Source organism: Lissotriton vulgaris, chromosome 11 (genome assembly GCF_964263255.1).
Source record: "Lissotriton vulgaris chromosome 11, aLisVul1.2, whole genome shotgun sequence".
NCBI classification, from domain to species: domain Eukaryota; kingdom Metazoa; phylum Chordata; class Amphibia; order Caudata; family Salamandridae; genus Lissotriton; species Lissotriton vulgaris.
Genome location: NC_141699.1, coordinates 165,654,881 through 165,673,220, shown reverse-complemented (window position 1 = coordinate 165,673,220; position 18,340 = coordinate 165,654,881). Strand labels below are relative to the sequence as shown.

The window sequence follows — 18,340 nt, the reverse complement described above, 5'->3', positions numbered from 1 at the left end:
GAAGTCCCAGGACGCAGATTTGATGCGAATGGAAGCTTTCCCTTTGCGAGAAATTGCGAATGGAAGCTACGTTCACGTGCCCTGGAGTAGGGGGGATTTGGCGGCATTTACCAATTCCTTCCCGAAGCTTAGGGATAATCCCGTCGAGTGGTACAAACAGGTAGAAAGATTTGTGAAGATCTCGAAGGTACTGTGGATCGATTTGAACACACTGTTCGATATCGTAGTACCCGGAGATTTGTGGACGGCGTGCAAGCTTAGTGTCGAATGGCCTAATTGTGAGCCTCCGAGAGATACCCGGACGAATGGTCCATCAGTTAGAGTCATGGAAAAATATGAGAGAGTAATAACATGGCTAAAAGAGAAAGTGCCGGTACAAGACATAGACTGGGTTAAGATAGATCGAACTACTCAGGAACCGAAAGAGACAGTTCATGAGTTCTATGAGAGATTACTGAAAGCATTCAAGCAGTACAGCGGGTTAGATGTAATGGATCCTAAGGACATTGGACAGTTTGTTTCAAAGTTTGTCCTCGGATTGAGACCAGAAATATGCCTAATGATCCAACAGCATCTGATCTGTTGGCAGAACAAACCTTTAGATGAAATTCTGAGGTATGCAAGGTACTGTAGTGACGAGATAGACTCTAAGGCAAAGAAGCTTAAAGAAAAGTTAATGCTAGTGCAAATGCAAGCTGCTGGAAAGGATAAACCACGGCAGCAGGGAACAGGAATGCAGGCAAAGAAACAGAATAATCAGAGCAGAGATGAGGAAGAAAGACCGAGACCGAGAATGGATATCGCGACACTGAAAAAGACGACGAGATGCCATCAGTGTAACGAGGTGGGACACTGGCGACGCGAGTGTCCTTACAATGTTGAGTCAGGGGAATTAGAGCTGGAGGAGGAAGAGGTTCAGAACAACATGGTTAAGGGAGCCACAGTCCCGAAGGGCAAGTTTGTCAAAGGGGGGACTCAGACTCCTCGAGCCCCGTTTCCTCAACCACCTCGCATCTCAAACGGAGGGAAAACCTACAGACAGATGCCATTGTTTGTAGGAGGAGAGGAATGCTACTACGTTGATCCACTTACAGGGCAGCGGGCGAATAGGGAGGAAGATTGTACTCTAGGAGCCGCCTTGGAAATAGATCAGAGAGGACCATACGTAGAGGCTGAAGTAGCGGGATGTCCTACAACCTTTTTGGTGGATACGGGGGCCACTCGATCCACGTTGAGATCCGCGGTAGTCCCAGGTCTGCCAATATCAGGAGAAACGGTTCAGGTGGTAGGAGTCGCGAACAAAAGGATGACGAATCCCCTGACCGAACCAGTGTCAGTAAGGATAGGGAATTACAGTGACGAACATCAGTTTGTGATCTGCGATTCTAGTCCTGTGTGCTTACTAGGGAGAGATTTGCTGTGTAAACTGAATTGCACGATACATCGCACACCAGAAGGAGTAGAAGTGCAGACCAATGACGAGGATGCTGATTTTAAAGTCGTGAACTCACAAGAGTGTGTGGAACTATATCCTACCTTAACAGTGGAGGAGCTTCCACAGGACTTGAGGGAGAAAGTCTCAACTGAGGTATGGGATTTTACTGGGGAAGAAATAGGATTGATCAAAGGAGTAGAACCGGTAAAGATCTTGGTAAGACCCCACGCTGAGTACCCAAGAACACCACAGTATAAGCTAACGCCAGAAACGATTGCAGGAATAAAGCCTGTGATCGAATCCATGATCAAACAAGGAATACTGAAGGAGATCGTGGGTAGTCCATGTAACTCCCCGATTATGGGTTTGCAGAAGCCTAGTGGAAAATACAGAATAGTGCAGGATCTTCGGAAGATTAATAACATTGTTGTCTCATGTTGTCCAGTGGTACCGAATCCATCAGTGATATTATTTCAGATACCGTTCCAAGCTGAATGGTTTACAGTGATAGATTTGTGCCAGGCTTTCTTTTCGATACCTTTGGATGAAGAGAGCCAGTATCTTTTCGCTTTTAAGCTGGAAGATCGCGTCTTAACATGGTGTCGTATCCCTCAGGGGTATACAGAAAGCCCATCGATCTTTAACCAGTTATTAAAACGAAACCTTGAAAGTCTAGTACTGCCCAAGAATTCGGTTCTAGTCCAGTACATAGACGACCTCCTAGTTGCGTCAGAAACTGAGGAAGCTTGCAGGGAAGACATTATAACCTTGCTAAATCACTTGGCCGAGAACGGACACAAGGTGTCTCCAAGTAAGTTGCAATATTGTAAAACTGAAGTGCAATACTTGGGCCATAGGATTGAAAAAGGAAAGCGGAAGGTGTCTCCAGACAGAATAGAGGCGATTATGAAAATGAACGCGCCTACAACACAAAGAGAAGTCAGGATGTTTCTGGGCATGGTCGGTTATTGTCGACAGTGGATAGTAAACTTTTCACTGAAGGCTAAACCGTTATTACAACTGACGCACAAAGGAGTAAGTGATCCGGTACCATGGGACAAAGATTGTTTGATGGCATTTTTGCAGCTGAGGGAGGACTTATGTCGCGCCCCGGCTTTGGGAATGCCAGATTACACTAAACCTTTTTTGCTTTACTGCTGCGAGAGAGAGGGATGCGCTTTAGCGGTTTTAGCTCAGATCCACGGAGATGCGCGCAGGCCAGTGGCGTATTTTTCGGCTACATTAGATCCAGTAGCCGCAGCGTTGCCCGGATGTCTCAAATCCGTAGCTGCAACGGGTGTCAGCATCGAGAGATCCGAGAGCGTGGTGATGGGACACCAGTTAGTGGTGTATGTGCCGCATTCTGTGGAACTGTTAATGACCAGGACGAAGACTCAGCATCTGACGAATAGCAGGCTCACACGCTACGAGCAAGTCATACTGGCTGCCGAGAATGTGACCCTAAAAAGATGCTCTGTCTTGAATCCTGCAACCTTGATGCCACTTCCGAATGAAGTGGATGATGAAAATTGTACAGATCATGACTGCCTCGATGTGACTGAACTATGTACCAAACCGAGACCTGATATCGTAGATGAGCCATTGACAGACCCAGACGAAATTTTCTTCGTTGATGGTTCATGCGTAAGAAACGATGTCGGTCAGCTGAGAGCAGCTTATGCAGTATGCACGATTACCAGAGTTATAGAAGCCGCTTGCCTGGAAGGAGTACACTCCGCACAGGTAGCTGAAATTGTTGCTTTGACTCGTGCTTGCTTAGCAGGCGACAAACTTCGAGTCACCATATACACCGATAGCCAGTATGGTTTCGGGGTAGTTCACGATTACGGGCAGTTATGGTCTCAAAGAGGTTACATGACCTCCTCGGGTTCTCCCATTAGGAACGGAGAATTCGTGAGACTTCTGTTAGAGGCTTTGCAAAAACCTATGGCCATAGCAGTGGTCAAATGTGTGGCACATACAAAGAATCTTGATTTTGTGTCACAAGGAAACCGCTATGCGGATGAAGTAGCGCGCTATTGCGCGGAGCAGGGATATTCTCACACTGATGTCAAGGTGGGGGGAGTCCAGGAAAGAACTGAATTGACCATGTTGCTAGATACTGTAGATACGTGGGATGAATTGAGAGCTGTACAGGAAAATGCACCAGATGATGAGAAAAGGAGCTGGGAAACAGCAGGGTGTGTAAAAAGCGAGATGAATTTTTGGGTTTCTGCCGACGGAAGGGCAGTTTTACCAAATGAACTTGTTAGTCCAATGGCAAGGAAATTGCATGGATCAGCACACATAGGTAGAGATGCTATGGTGAGAGTATTCAGACAAACGTGGTTCAATCCTAAGTTTAGAGTAGCGGCAGAAGCAGTATGTCAGCGATGTGCGATCTGTCAACAACTAAACGTGGGTAAGAGAACACCAGTTGCATTGAGTCACATTGGGAGGTCTGGGGGGCCTTTCAATAGGATGCAGCTTGATTTTATAGAAATGCCTCCATGCAACAGACTTAGATACGTTTTAGTGATTGTCTGCATATTTTCTAGATGGGTTGAGGCTTACCCTACACGTAGGTGCGATACACTTACAGTAGCAAAATTGTTGCTTAGGGAGTTGATACCGAGGTTTGGGGTGCCATCCTCTTTGGAATCGGACAGAGGAACTCATTTTAATAGCGAAGTGGTGAAGATGCTATGTTCAGCTTTGAATATTGATCAGAAGTTACACTGCAGCTATCGACCAGAAGCTTCAGGGATTGTAGAACAAATTAACAGTACCATCAAGTCCAGACTGGCTAAAGTTTGTTCATCGACATCCCTGAGTTGGCCAGACGCACTTCCAGTGGTTCTTATGAGCATACGTAGCACACCTGATAGAAGAACAGGTCTCTCTCCACACGAAGTACTAATGGGGAGAGCTATGAGATTGCCATCGGTTCCGACTGCAGCGCTAGTGAACATCACAGACGATTTGATCTTGGACTACTGCAAGGGACTATCTGATGCCGTTAATTCTGTGTCCCTCCAGGTCCAGGCTGCAGAGGTTCCATCAGCACAAGACTTGTGCCATGACCTGAGTCCGGGAGACTGGGTCCTGGTGAAGAAGCATGTCAGGAAGAACTGCTTAGACGTGCGTTGGCGAGGACCGTTTCAAGTCATACTTGTAACGAACAGTGCGGTGAAGTGTGGAGGTCTGCCAAACTGGATACATGCCTCACACACCCGAAGAGTGCCAACACCTCCAGAAGAAACAGCTCCTCTCTCGGATGAAAATCCGACGGGAAGCGGAGAAGCCATAGAGGGGGAAAGCCAAGCTGTGGAGGTGATCGAAGAAACTGAAACTGTGTTGGAACAGGACGACGAAGGTCAGGACACTAGTGGGACCGAAGTCGCCTCAGGAGAAGAAAGTAATTGGGAGTCCGACACAGATATCGAGCAGACTGAGAGTGACCAAGAGACGGGTCCTAGAACAAGGAGCGGAAAGACAAGGAGTAATGAAGCCAGTTGGCCGGAGAGAGAGAAAAGGCCAAGTTCGGAAGAAAAGAAAGAAAGAACACTTGTCCCGATCACTGAAGAATCGGATCAGGAGGAAGAAACAACAGACTCAGGAACTGAGAGTCCACGAAGATCGAGAAGGGTACGCGTGCCATGCAGAAGGTACGCCACCCCAGAGTGGACTTATCTAGCAGATGTCTTGGGGACAGAAATCTGGGAGAGTGAAGAGCGTGAAAGTAATCGATCTCGATCCATTTGTGGCAGTGGAGATATGGATGTTGACGCCTGGACTCGAGACTGAGGGGTTACTGACTTTCACACTTCCCATACCCCCATACTTGAGTCGGATTACAGATTTAGTGTTGAACAGATTACAATTTCCAACATTTGGTCATCAAATATCAGAGGAAGAAGATAAAGTCATTCGGTTTGAATTGTTGGAACTTGTTGCAAGAGCTGCAGGTACGAAAATAATTGTTGATACTTAAAGACTTTGTATATAAGTTGTAAAGAGGAAGATAACCTAGCGCCGAGTGGAAAGAAGAATAAAATTAGGGATTACATTTAGAGGATGGAGAAGGGCTAGGGTTGTCTACTGCTAAAAAGAGAAATGACATTTTTGTGAAAGAAGAGACTTTGTTGATAAAAAGCACTTTAAAGACTAAGAAAGCAAACAAGCAACCAAAGACTGGAAAGGAGAACTTTCGCTAGAGAACGAGGTACGCTGTTTGATGACATGGAGAACGGCTACCCAAACAGAAAAGCTAGATGTATAGTAGGTACACTTATAGCAGTAGTGATATCTCTCATAATTACAGTAGTGACAATATCTTACATAATAGGACATGAGAACGATAAAGAAATAGCAAATGTAAAAACTGTAACGACTTTGAAACCTGCTCTTGTGGGGAAGAACGAAGAGAGCAATGTTATACGTGAAAAGGCGTTACTTACAGATGAAGCTCGTAGATTGCACGTAGACGAGTCACAGGGAAATTTTAGGTCCAATGCATACGCTAAACTGTTATATGAATATATCGATGCCATGGAAGCCAAGGATTGCTACGTTTGTATGCAATTGCCGGCTTCTGTAGATGAAGGCATTAGATATCATCATCTCCCATTGACTTATGGGATAACATGTAGTTTACTGCTTAGCATATTTTATGGTAGAGAAGGATTTGAGTACTACTTTTCAAATTATGATTCGGTACTGCCTGAAGTTCCGAATTATAAGCAAATGAATAAGTGGGACTATTACAAAAAGGAGGATAGACTGGCTAAATTCTTTCTTCCTTGGGATACATTAGATACATCATATGCACGTAGAAATAATCTGACTTGCAAAGTGTCAGAGGTAGAGAAAAGGTTTATTGCACAAGTAGATGACCGATACAGAAGGCAGAAGATTCTAAAAATGTCAGGACAATGGAAAACAGATTGGACAGAAGAAGAGAAGGCACATAAGAAGAAAGGTAGCAATGGTCCGATAGCATTGGATAGAACGCAGAGAGGAAAGTTATGTTTAACTCGAAGCAAGACATATTATGAGAGTGAATTTGTAGGTGAAGTTAGTTGCGAGCACTCTTTTAAACTGGAGTACTACACGAAAGATTTTATGAAAGGGATGCAAGCTATTCCGAATGTGTATTTTGTATGTGGGAGAAATGCCTATGTAAAACTACCAGACAATTGGTATGGTTCGTGTTACTTGGCAATTGTCTTCCCCAAAATATATCATGCAAAGGATTTAGCGATCCTAGAAGGAAAGGCTTCGACGAGAACGAAAAGGGAAGTAGGAGATGCAGAGGTAGTAGGAGATGTATTTGGAGCGATGTTTCCATTGTTAGGCTTGATCCTCAACGATGTTAAGATTAGGAGGTTAGCGACAGTAGTGGATAGATTATCTGCAAGCACTGCAAGGTCATTAATGCTAGTAGAAGGTGAGATGCAGTCGATCAGAGCAATGGTTCTTCAGAACCGACTTGCTTTAGATGTACTGCTAGCAAAAGAAGGCGGAGTTTGTAAGGCTTTGAAGGTTCAGGAATGTTGTACTTATATTCCTGATAATTCAAAACCACTTGAGAAAGTCATACGGAACATTACACAGATCCATCAAGAAATCGAAGATTTATCAAAAATAAATGTTTGGGAAAAAGTTGGAAATGGAGTAGGAAAGGTTGGGAGTTGGTTTGCTAATCTTGGCAAAAGTATAATATGGTACATATTAAAACCTGTATTAATAGTATTAATTTGCATAACTACATTACTAGGAATAGTAAAGTTATATAAATGGTATAGGTCGAACCAGTTACAAAGATCGATGAGAGATCAAGAAAGGAGATTAGCTATGTTACAAGATCAACAGTATAAAAGTCTGAGAGCACTCGAATCGATAAAAAGAGGAAATGAGGTAACTAGTTCTGTATAAAGGGTTGTATTCAAATTGCTTTTAGTGATGACTCCAAAAAGTCATCAAAGGGGGGAACTGAGAGAGCGCAATTTGAATATAAAATATATAGTAGCCATATTTAGACGTATGTGTTACAAATGTAGGAATGAAACGCATATCGTAATGTAAAGTTGACGATAATAGCATAAAGGTCAACTAACGTGATAACGTGGTATAGGAAATGTAAATGTATTCACATGTTAAACATGCATTAGATTTAGAAGGCCCGTATATATGATGGGTAGACATAGAAATGTGTAGAAATGCTTATGAAATGTAGAACGTGCAAAGTAGAATACATGTACGTGTATAACTTTAAAATGGAGTAACATGAGAGAAAACATAGGGAAATGTAACGTGGAGAAATGTGCAGAGGATTTATATAACGATGTAATCAGTAAGAATGAATGTTATACTCTGTGTAGTTTATATTCTAGGTAAAATGTATTCAAGCATAACTAAGACTTTGCTAAAAAGTACGAATATATAAATGTATGTTAAAGGTTACACTGTGTAGAGGGGTTTTTGTAGGAATGCTAGAAGAGTTTAGGTCATTTGTGATTATAACCCGACTGACCAAGAGTTCGCAGGAACTTAGTCAAATGTATGTAATTTAATGGGCTTGTAAAAGTCGTAAATAGCTTGATGTGGACGTGAGAGCCAAGAAGTCTAGCACTTGTTAGATTTAAGGTGACAATGCCGGACGGAGCTTATTGCTCGTACGTGAGGAGAAGACACTTAGAACTGAAACTGTGTTTTGACAAGACCATTCACAGGACCTAGAAGGGTCAAGTTAAGCGACATGGAGTTAAAGTCTTGTCTAAGGTCATTTGACTTTTTGCGCTAAAAGTGTCAATGAAGGTAGCCAGCGAGATGATGAAGATGACATCTAAGGAGAAGGGTCAACTTAACGAACGACGCAAGGAGTGGACCAATGGAAGAAGCAAGAAGTTGACATCATCGGGGAAAGTCCGCGGTGGGCGTCAAGGGGCGTTTCACCCACACGATGATTGTGTATTTTAGGGACAGCACCCCGGGGATAAGATAGCAATTGGAGATTAGGAACAGAAAGGGAAATTGCTCAAGAGAGGAGGCAAGGGTAGATGCCTTGAGCAGATGCGCTGAGAGATCAGAGCGCAAGGGAGCAGTAGGCCGAGGACCCTTAAAGAGCGGATGGGTAGGCAGAGAGGGTACTGCTTCTAAAATTTAAGAATTCCTTTAGAGGCTAAGAGAGTTTGAACTTCTTTGGGAGTCAAACTGCTGACACCTTTTTAGGGAAGAAACTTTCGAAGTAGGGATGTCACATAGCATAGAGTAGGGACAGTTTTAACTTGATTATTTTATCTTACTGCAGATGACGCAGAAGGAACCACTTCACGCTGAAGCTTTTGATTGCGGATCTAGAGATTGATTTTGTATTTTGTATACTTTGAGATTTATTCTGTAAGGATTGTATTACATTCAAATTAACTTTATATAAAACTCTTAAACTTTATCAGTTGTAAGTGGTTCTTCAGAGTGGCGTCAGTTAATGGGGTTTGTCTAATCTATGCGGGGGTGGTCCTTTCCTCAATGACAGATACGAGCGGTCCAAAACAGATGAATGAGAAAATTTATTAAATTGATCATAATCATAATTTGATATCAAAATCTCATTCCCCGCAGACGTGAGTCCCTTGCTCACTTTGCCACTGGAGTCAAGCAAGCCCGGCTGAAGGCGGCTGTAATGCCAGAAACCGGTCCTGGGAAGCTTGATTACGGTCCAGGGAAGACATGGCTTGGCAGTTCGATCTGGACTGTTCCCATGAGGCACAGGGTCAGACTGATTTGCATATGGCCATGTCTGAACTGGGGTGGCAGAGTGAGCTAAAGAACGGTGATGGATTAAACCCAGATCAGTTGACTGGGGGTGAGTGTTTGTATTGTCAACGCTTCGTCCATCACTACCTTTGGTTTTTCTTTGTTCGCCCTAAGTTGGCAGGGTATGTTCAGACGTGAGTCCCTTGCTCACTTTGCCACTGGAGTCAAGCAAGCCCGGCTGAAGGCGGCTGTAAAGCCAGAAACTGGTCCTGGGAAGCTTGATTCCGGTCCAGGGAAGACATAGCTTGGCAGTTCGGGCTGGACTGTTTCCATGAGGCACAGGGTCAGACTGATTTGCATTTGGCCATGTCTGAACTGGGGTGGCGGAGTGAGCTAAAGAACGGTGATGGATTAAACCCAGATCAGTTGACTGGGGGTGAGTGTTTGTATTGTCAACGCTTCGTCCATCACTACCTTTGGTTTTTCTTTGTTCGCCCTAAGTTGGCAGGGTATGCTCAGACGTGAGTCCTTTGCTCACTTTGCCACTGGAGTCAAGCAAGCCCGGCTGAAGGCGGCTGTAAAGCCAGAAACCGGTCCTGGGAAGCTTGATTCCGGTCCAGGGAAGACATGGCTTGGCAGTTCGGACTGGACTGTTCCCATGAGGCACAGGGTCAGACTGATTTGCATATGGCCATGTATGAACTGGGGTGGCGGAGTGAGCTAAAGAACGGTAATGGATTAAACCCAGATCAGTTGACTGGGGGTGAGTGTTTGTATTGTTAACGCTCCGTCCATCACCACCTTTGGTTTTTCTTTGCAGCAGAGAGCCCACCACCAAATGCTCTAGGAAAGCTGCGCGAGCTGAGGAAAGTGTGTGACCCCGTTTTTGATGGTAACACATGCCTGTCATATTGTCCGTACAGACAAGACCAATCTTACCTATCAGGTAAGGTAAGAAACCTTTAAACGCTAAAGAATGGCTAGAAGTTCCAGGTAGTTGATGAGGAGGCTGTGGTGTTTAAGTTCCCACTGTCCTTGGACGGTCAGAACTTGTAAGTGTGTCTCCCAACCTGTAAGGGAGTCGTCTGTTGTAACCATTCTCTGCAGCATTGGGTCGAGGAACGCCCCCCTGCAATAGTTTATGGTGTTCCACCACTGCCGAGAGAGAGACAAGTGTGGCGGCCCAAAAACACTTGATTGTCCCAATGACCCTTGGTCTGAGATCACTTGTGCGCTATGCATTCCTGTAATAGACCATGCATGTGTAGTCTGCCATGGGGCACTAAGGCAATGCAGGAGGACACCACACATAGTAGGTGCATGACTGTTCTGACTGTGAGTTTTTAATGCGCTTGGAAAAGAGGAAGCAGTGCCTGAAAGGGCTGGATCCTAATAGGGTTTGGATAGGCTATGCCCACCTCCAGGTTGAGGATAGCTTGTAGGTAGGGTTAGGCCTGGAGGGGTTAGAGGTGGGATTTTGTGACTTTGATGGTAAATCCTAACCGATGGAGAAGGTCTACTGTGACCCCTGAGTGTTCCCGGCATTGCTGGCAGGTGGCGTCTTAATCAACTAGTCGTCCAGATAAGGGAAGACGTGGATGCCTTGTCCTATGCAGGTTTGCAGCCGCCTCCACGAGGCACTTGATAAACACCCGAGGTGTAGTAGCAACTCCGAAGGGGAGAACTTTGAACTGGTAATGTTTTCTGCTGACCACACTCCTAATGTATTGGTATGTGGAAATATGCTTCCTTCAGGTCGAGCAAAGTAATGAAGTCGCTTTGTTCGGGCAGCGGAATGACGTCTTGAAGGGTGACATATGGAAGCGCTCTGAAAGGATGTATTCATTTAGGGGCCTGATTTCCAGAATGAGTCTGAGAGACCTGTTCATCTTGGGTATTAGAAAGTAAAGCAAGTACACTCCTGTGCCTCTCTGATGGTGGAGAACGAGTTCTATAGCTCCTTTAAGGAGGAGCGCTTTGACCTCTCTGAGTAGCATTTGGTGTTATGATGAGTCTGTGTCTGCGAGATGAAAAGGTGAAAGGTGTGGAAGTGAATTTCAGACAGTAACCATGTTGGATAATTTCCAACACCCACTAGTCTGAGGTGAGGGTTTCCCATGTAGGAAGAAACCTCGCAGATGCCCCGCAGTAGGGGTGAGGAAGAGGCAAGTCAGGGTTTGATGGTGATTGTAACTTCTTTTGGGGAGCCACCTTTATCTCTGCCTCTAGAGTTGTTGCCTCTGTAGGACACATTAAAATAACCCCATGGAAAGGATTGCAAGCCTTGGGTACGCTGGTAGGACGTGGAGTCTTCGAGGGAGGTGGTCTTCGAGCCTCCAAGGTAAGGTGTGTGGCGATAAGAGCCACGGAAAGCAGGGGTCTAAAGTGCGTCAATTGCTTTAGCTGTCTCAGTATCTTTTTTGTTCTTTTCTAATATTTGGTCTACTTTTGGACCAAAGAGATACTGGCCATCAAAAGAAATGTTGAACAGGTTTCACTCAACTTCTGGCTTAAAGCCAGAGATATGTATCCAGGTGTGTCTGCGCAGAAGGACACTGGAGTTTACTCCTTAGGCAACAGTGTCTCCTGCATCTAGGGCACGGCAAATAGCGGTGTAAGATGTCTGCTTGCCCTCAAAGACTATTTCCTGTCTCCTTTTTCTGTGCTCCTCTGGGAGGTATCGGGGAGCTCCTGCATCTCATCCCAGTTGGCACGGCCATATCTTGCAAAAAGGCTTATAGAATTAGCTATATGCCACTGGTTAGCCGATTGCGCAGCCACCCTTTTTCTACTGTATGTATGCGTCTACTTTCATTCTCTGGTGGCAGGGCATCCTTGCTGACCTGGGAGATGGATCCCTTACGAGTAGTCCTGACCACCAGAGTGTCGGGCGGGAGCTGACCAAGAATGTAGATGGGGTCAGTAGGAGAGACTTTATACTTTTTATCCACCATAAGTGTTATGTCTCTGGCCCAGACAGGGTCTTTGAAGATGTCGGGAGTGTGGCGTAGCACACCGTTCAGCATGGGGAGGTATTGAGTAGAGCGGTGAGTGAGGGAGACATTTTTTAAAAAGGAGTCCTCCTCCGGGGGCTCTGTATGAAGATCTACCTAATGAAATAAGGCAGCCTTAACAATGAGTTCTTGATAGGAAGTGAAAATGCCTGGAGTGAAGGGACAGGCGGGGTCTGGGTCTCGGTGGGTCTGTATCATAGGAGTCCCATAGGCCATCCTGAGGAGGGGCATCACATTTGTCGTCCCCTCTCCTAAGCCCACCCATGTCAGAGTGTTGAGACCCATGGGATGGTGTCAACCCGAACACACATCAACAATGGAGGTGAATACCACGCACACTGTCACCAAGAGGAGGAGTCACAGTACCTCCTGACTTGAAAGAAGAAAAACAACTTGCACACATCATGGCCCAACACTAGATGGAGGAATATGCACAGCATGTGTATTTACAGCCACACATGCCTTGAACCAGGCAGGCTATTTCAATGGAGCAGTGAATAGCACTTCACATGATTTGTGTTTGGTGGTTTGTGGTGCCATAACTAAAGTATTTACAACAATTAGACCATTGAAATATTGAGAGTTCTACTAAAGAAGCTTTCTCTTTTGGCGTAGAACTATTGCACATTGGATTGAGTTGCCTGTTCTTTTTTTGTTTAGTGAATAAGTTACTTCTTGCTGTCACTCACAATACAATACCTATAAATATGGTTGATGGGTTGCTTCAACTTCTCTCTCCTGTTATCCCTACAAACTGTGCTTTGATTTTCATTGATGGTTGCATATGAGCACTGCTTTACTTTGTGTGGTTGACGTCAGTAAAGAGCACTCCATGTTTACTTCTTTTTTGACAACATGATCTAGAAGTCATTTACCATTGCAAAGCCAAGTAAGCATTTATAAATGCCCCATGCAACTGCCTGACTATTACATAGGCAATACCACATAGTTATGATTGATGGTATGTCAACATTTAGCATGAGTAGTGATGCTGTAACGAAAGTTACAACATGTAACAGTGTTGTGAAATCTCTCCAGCTCAGTGCTCTCATTCAAGAGGGTCCACAGTCCCCCTTTTGACAATTTTCTGATTGTGCTGGATACCATCCTGGGAAAGCAAAAGAATTGACTTCAGCTAGAGATTGTGATAATGAACAAGAGATGTGTTGCTACTAACTGTGCCCCCATCATGTTCCCCAAATAGGGGATTACCACCCCATGCATGCCCCAGTCTCAGCAGAACCTCCACCTATAAGAATATTGCTCGGCCGGTGGCAGGAACAGGAGGGGCAAGGCGGCAATGCTGTGCGGTACAACTGTCCCATTCCATTCGTACCTATTCCACCACATGACCTGCCTGCTGTGTGCTCTCTACCTCCAATCTTCAAAGAAGGGTTCTTGGCATGCCTGCACACCTCCCGAGCTCCTGTACCCTACACCACTAGCTCTGGCGCTCAATGAGCATACCATGCTACGCGGACCACACCTGGGGTTGTGGAGCAACACTAGGTTTTCTCTTACATTCTGCATGGTATCCTGCAAAAGCTGGAGATGTCTAATATGAGCTGTCAACTACAGGAGCACAGACTGTCTTTAAGATTCAACAGAAAGGAGTGGTTCAAAGATGTAAAATGTGGGCCAAATGTGTGTGCTTGCATCCAGGTTGTGAGGTCCTACAAATAGGCTTAGCATTCATCACACAAGGGTGCCACTAAAAACGGCTTGCTTCTTTGCTTGCTAATGCCGTTCTGAATTGAAACATACAGGAATGAGAAATGTCATCTTGCTAAGCTTTTATCAAAATGGAAACATTTGAACAGCTTCTCCTCACCTCCTTTTTGCGACTGGATTTCCTTTTTGGCTTGCTCCAAGATACTCTTGATTGCATCATCTGAGCCCGTTTCAGGAGTGCGAATTCTTGGAGTTATACTGCCTGAAAAAAGGAACAGAACGAAATTTCAACCTGCACGCCAAATTTCACTTCCGGCAGCCGATGGCGAGTTATTATTAGGAAGCTTGGTTTTGAGAGTGGCCTTCCACATTAGTAACTCGCCCTCAAATGTACACACCAATTAAACTGGCTGTCAGATATGGCCTAACTCACAAGCCACGCTGCAAACATTTTTATATACTATCTGACGAGATTTACGATTACATTTTCAAATACAAAAAAAAATGAAGGTCCAGAGATATATGTAGCTGCACGCACTGGGTGCAGATTTTGATCAAATCCAAACTTTCACCCAGTTCAGAAATGTAAACCCATCCTCTTATTTGTAAATTGCCATTGAGATCCTTCAATGACTATGCAATCTAATCTCCGGCACAGGACAGTGGTACAAAGCAAGAGTACACATTTGTGACTGTACGTAGAACTGCAAGTTGTTGAGAGTGTTCTGTAACACGGTGCACAGAAAAATTCTACATCAAACCACTTCCACATCACAGGCGCCTGGTGAGACACAGGGAGGAGGCCATGTCTATAGGGTACCATTTCCCTATAGAAAGAACAGGGCACTGCTCATATATTGGTTCAACCATTTCCTGATTGCAAGGTCCTGCCAAGAAAGGGAGCGCAAACCAGGTCCATGTCAGACTATTTCCCATCACAGGGTCCTGCCAAGGAAGGGACAGCAGGTCAGGTTCATGTCAGACCCTTTCACCATTGCAGAGACCTGGTTTGATGCATGCCAGACTATTTACTCATCGATGGTAAATCGCCGGATAGAGGGGCAGGCAATATTTGTGTTGGACCCCTTGACCACTGCAAGGGCTTGACTGAAGTAAGGCCCCTACTGTGCCATTTCTTCATGGCACAGAGATGTCCAGGCAGAGTAAGCAGATCAGCAGTTGTCCATTATCGCCCGGGAACAAGGAGCATGTTAGGTGGAGCCCAGAATTCAAAACCTGCAGGGGAGTAGCTTCCAGTATTTGGAGTGCCAGTGTACTAAGAACTTAAATGACGGAGGACTGATGAACAACAGATGCCTGCAATCCTTGAATTAGTCCCAGGGCAGAATGGAGCTAACTCTTGCATCTGGAGACACATGCCCATAAGTACATATCTAAACACTGCAATGCACCATGGTCATCCTTTTCAGCACCAGCAATTTGCATCCACGCTGTCCAAGCCATCTGTCCTGGGGGGCACTGGACTCCTTCTAGATTGCGTCGTACTTTTGTACCTCTACGCATGTATATGTACAGGTTAGCCGGTATGAGACCGATCGAGCTAAGCCATGACACACAGCCTGTCTCAGACCATCAGCAACATGCTAAGATTAACTTGGAATAAAACCACGATGAAGATAAGAGCAGACTGTGTCAACTAAGCAAGCACACTGTCGGCACTGTCCATGCTAAGTCTGAACAACACGTCTACGCACCCAGCATCATATCTAGACAGCCCAGAGATGATCATATCAGTTACACAGACTACAACAGACAATGAAAAACAACACAAAGATGCAATACGCAGGCACCAAGACAGAAACACACTAAAACAACAGCATAAACGATGACAGCACAGACGTGCAGTGGAGAAGTGTGGCTCAATGGTTAGAGCGGCAGACCCTGATGCAGAGGTCTAGCCCGGGACCAGGGTTCAATTCCCCGCCTCGGCGGGTCTTGGGCTCAAAATTCCACGGACCTGATAATTCTCGCCTCGGTGCCTATTCCAATCATGGAGTCCCACTCTGCAACTCTGGGCAATAGCTTGCTTAATCTCCACAACGGCCCCCACAACGCTAAGGATGCCTGGCCTTCACCCTGGGGGTGCCCAGGAGTGGACGCCTCACAGGGAAAGCCAGGATGGGTTCCACAGCGGTATTCGTACAAGTGCCTTGAGACCCTTGCGGGTGTGGAGTGCGCTATACAAGTATCAATTTACATTTTTTACATTTACAGATAATGGCAGAAAAAAAGAAAACGTGTGTATGTGTACATGTATGTGTGTGTATGTGTGTGTATATATATATATATATATGGATTAAGTTCTGTTTCCAGGATGAACCCACAGAAATACGGACCACCACACGAGTTGCAGAGTGTCACAGCAGGCGTTTATTTAACCATTTTGCAGCTGAAATTTGGCATGACGCGTTTCGGGCAGAGTCTGCCCTTGATCACATATATATATATGTATATATATATATATATATATATATATATATATATATATATATATATATATATATATATATATATATATATATATATATATATATACATATACACACACACATAAAACACCAGCTATGCCAAACCAAAGTCTAGATCAGCGGTGCAGCGATCTTCAAACATCTTAATGCCATCCCCTCCTTGTAAAAAGAAAAAAAATAGGGCCCCCCTCAATTTTTATTCAATCATTCTGCTAAATTGGCAATGTTTAAATATGTCTAAACATATTTAAACCTTAAATATGTCTAAACATATTTAATCATTGCAGTTAAGCTGCGTCACCCCTATTACACATACTCCCAGTTAGGATAAATGACAAAAGTTGTTAGTGGTGGCCCATTACAAAGTCTCTTCCCGCTCATGTCTTTATCACTTAAAACAAAGAATGAAGTTTCACTTGGTCAGAGCCTGACCCTGGTCCCCCCCTCCCCGAGATCACTTAAGGCCTTCCAAGGGGGCACGCCCCCAGTTTGAAGACCTCTCGTCTAGAGAGACAGAGATACAGACAACAAGTACCTGCCTCTCCAGGCAAGGACAGCACACAAAGACATGCCTACAAAACTGACAACCTTTCCCATGGAAACCAAACACTGTGAAAAGAAAGCAATCAGATACTATCTAATTCAGGTTGAGTGGAGCTCCTGAGCCTGCTCTTTCCCATATGAGCTGCAGTTATATATCCTTGTGCTTTTTAACCAGGACCGTTTCTACGGTGAATAGCAGATGAACACTTGAGATAAGTGAAAGCTAAATTGTAGAGGAGACTCAAACGTGCATGTGAGCATTAGAAAGACTTATGAACTATTTGGGCTGAGAATAAATAGTTTAAAATCCCAGACAAACTTGACTCACAGTGTTGATAGTTATCAGGAAGACTAATAAAAGCAGACTACATTGAAATCAGGGAGGGTAAAATCGTCTAATGACGGGCAGAACAAGTACTCTAGATGGATGGTTAAAGGAATCAAACATCTGAAATCGGAAGTTCAGGATCTTCTGCTGTTTATGAGAAATCCAAAAAGGCCATTTTCACATCAATTTAACCAACTTTGTGGTACAGTTATGGACACTGCTCCGTTCTTTGTTGTTGGATCTTGTCATCTCTGCAGGGTCACCCCAAACTTTTTACCCTCACCCCTCCTGTTTTGCTGAATTCGTTTTTGTTGGCTTTAGGACTCTACCACAGCTAATCATTGCAAAAGTGCTTGTGCTCCCTCATTTTTTTAATTTCTTTTATTTCACGTGATTTTATTAGGAACATTTTTATATATACAGTACAGGTATACATTACAGATATAGAGAAGGCAATGCTGGTGAGACCGTGCACCGGTGGGGTTACATTCGGCGTGTCCTTGGCATCATCTTGGCACAAACATGAATCGCTATGTAATCACGATCTTGGCGTATATTGTCATAAGTGATCTTGTGCCTTGCCCTCGAGGAAGGAAACAAAAGTAGGAAAGGAGAGAAAATAAAGAGAAACAGGATGGTTCGGGCTGTTGTTGACCGCTAAGCTACACCAGTCTACGCTACGTGGGGGTTGGATATGGGAGCTACCTAGCCCCGGTGGGGTGCCTAAGGCGGTTTGTGTGTACTCAGGTAGTTGTCAAGGGAGAGCCACATTTTGCCTTTTGTGGTAGCGCTAGGTGAGTGTTTGGAGGTTAAGTTGTCAGCTCCCCTTAGAAAGGTGATCCAGTTGAGCCAGCTTTTGAAGGATGCCTTACCTGTGTCTTTCCAGTTCGTTAGGATCGTTTTGACACCTGCCGTGAGGAAGAGGTCCAACAGATCGCTGTCGTTTTTGGACTGGATTTCAGGGGTCATGAAGGCTGTGGCTAACCCTCCGAAGTCTGGTTGTAGTGAAATCCCCAGTATGCTGTTTATAAAGTCTCTTATCTTCCCCCAGAAGGACTTGACTTTGGGGCATAATCATGGTAAAATCGTAATGTCTTACACC

General features: G+C 44.7%; 1 protein-coding gene across 1 annotated transcript in view; it reads right to left on the bottom strand.

Annotated features, from left to right (window-relative positions):
- Window positions 1–18,340, bottom strand: part of CUX2 (cut like homeobox 2) — an 853,070-nt gene that overhangs the window by 86,511 nt on the left and 748,219 nt on the right. The window contains exon 17 of the mRNA XM_086943029.1: window positions 14,039–14,140. Within this exon, the coding sequence (XP_086799155.1) occupies window positions 14,039–14,140 (102 nt within the window). The remainder of the gene's footprint in view (window positions 1–14,038; window positions 14,141–18,340) is intronic.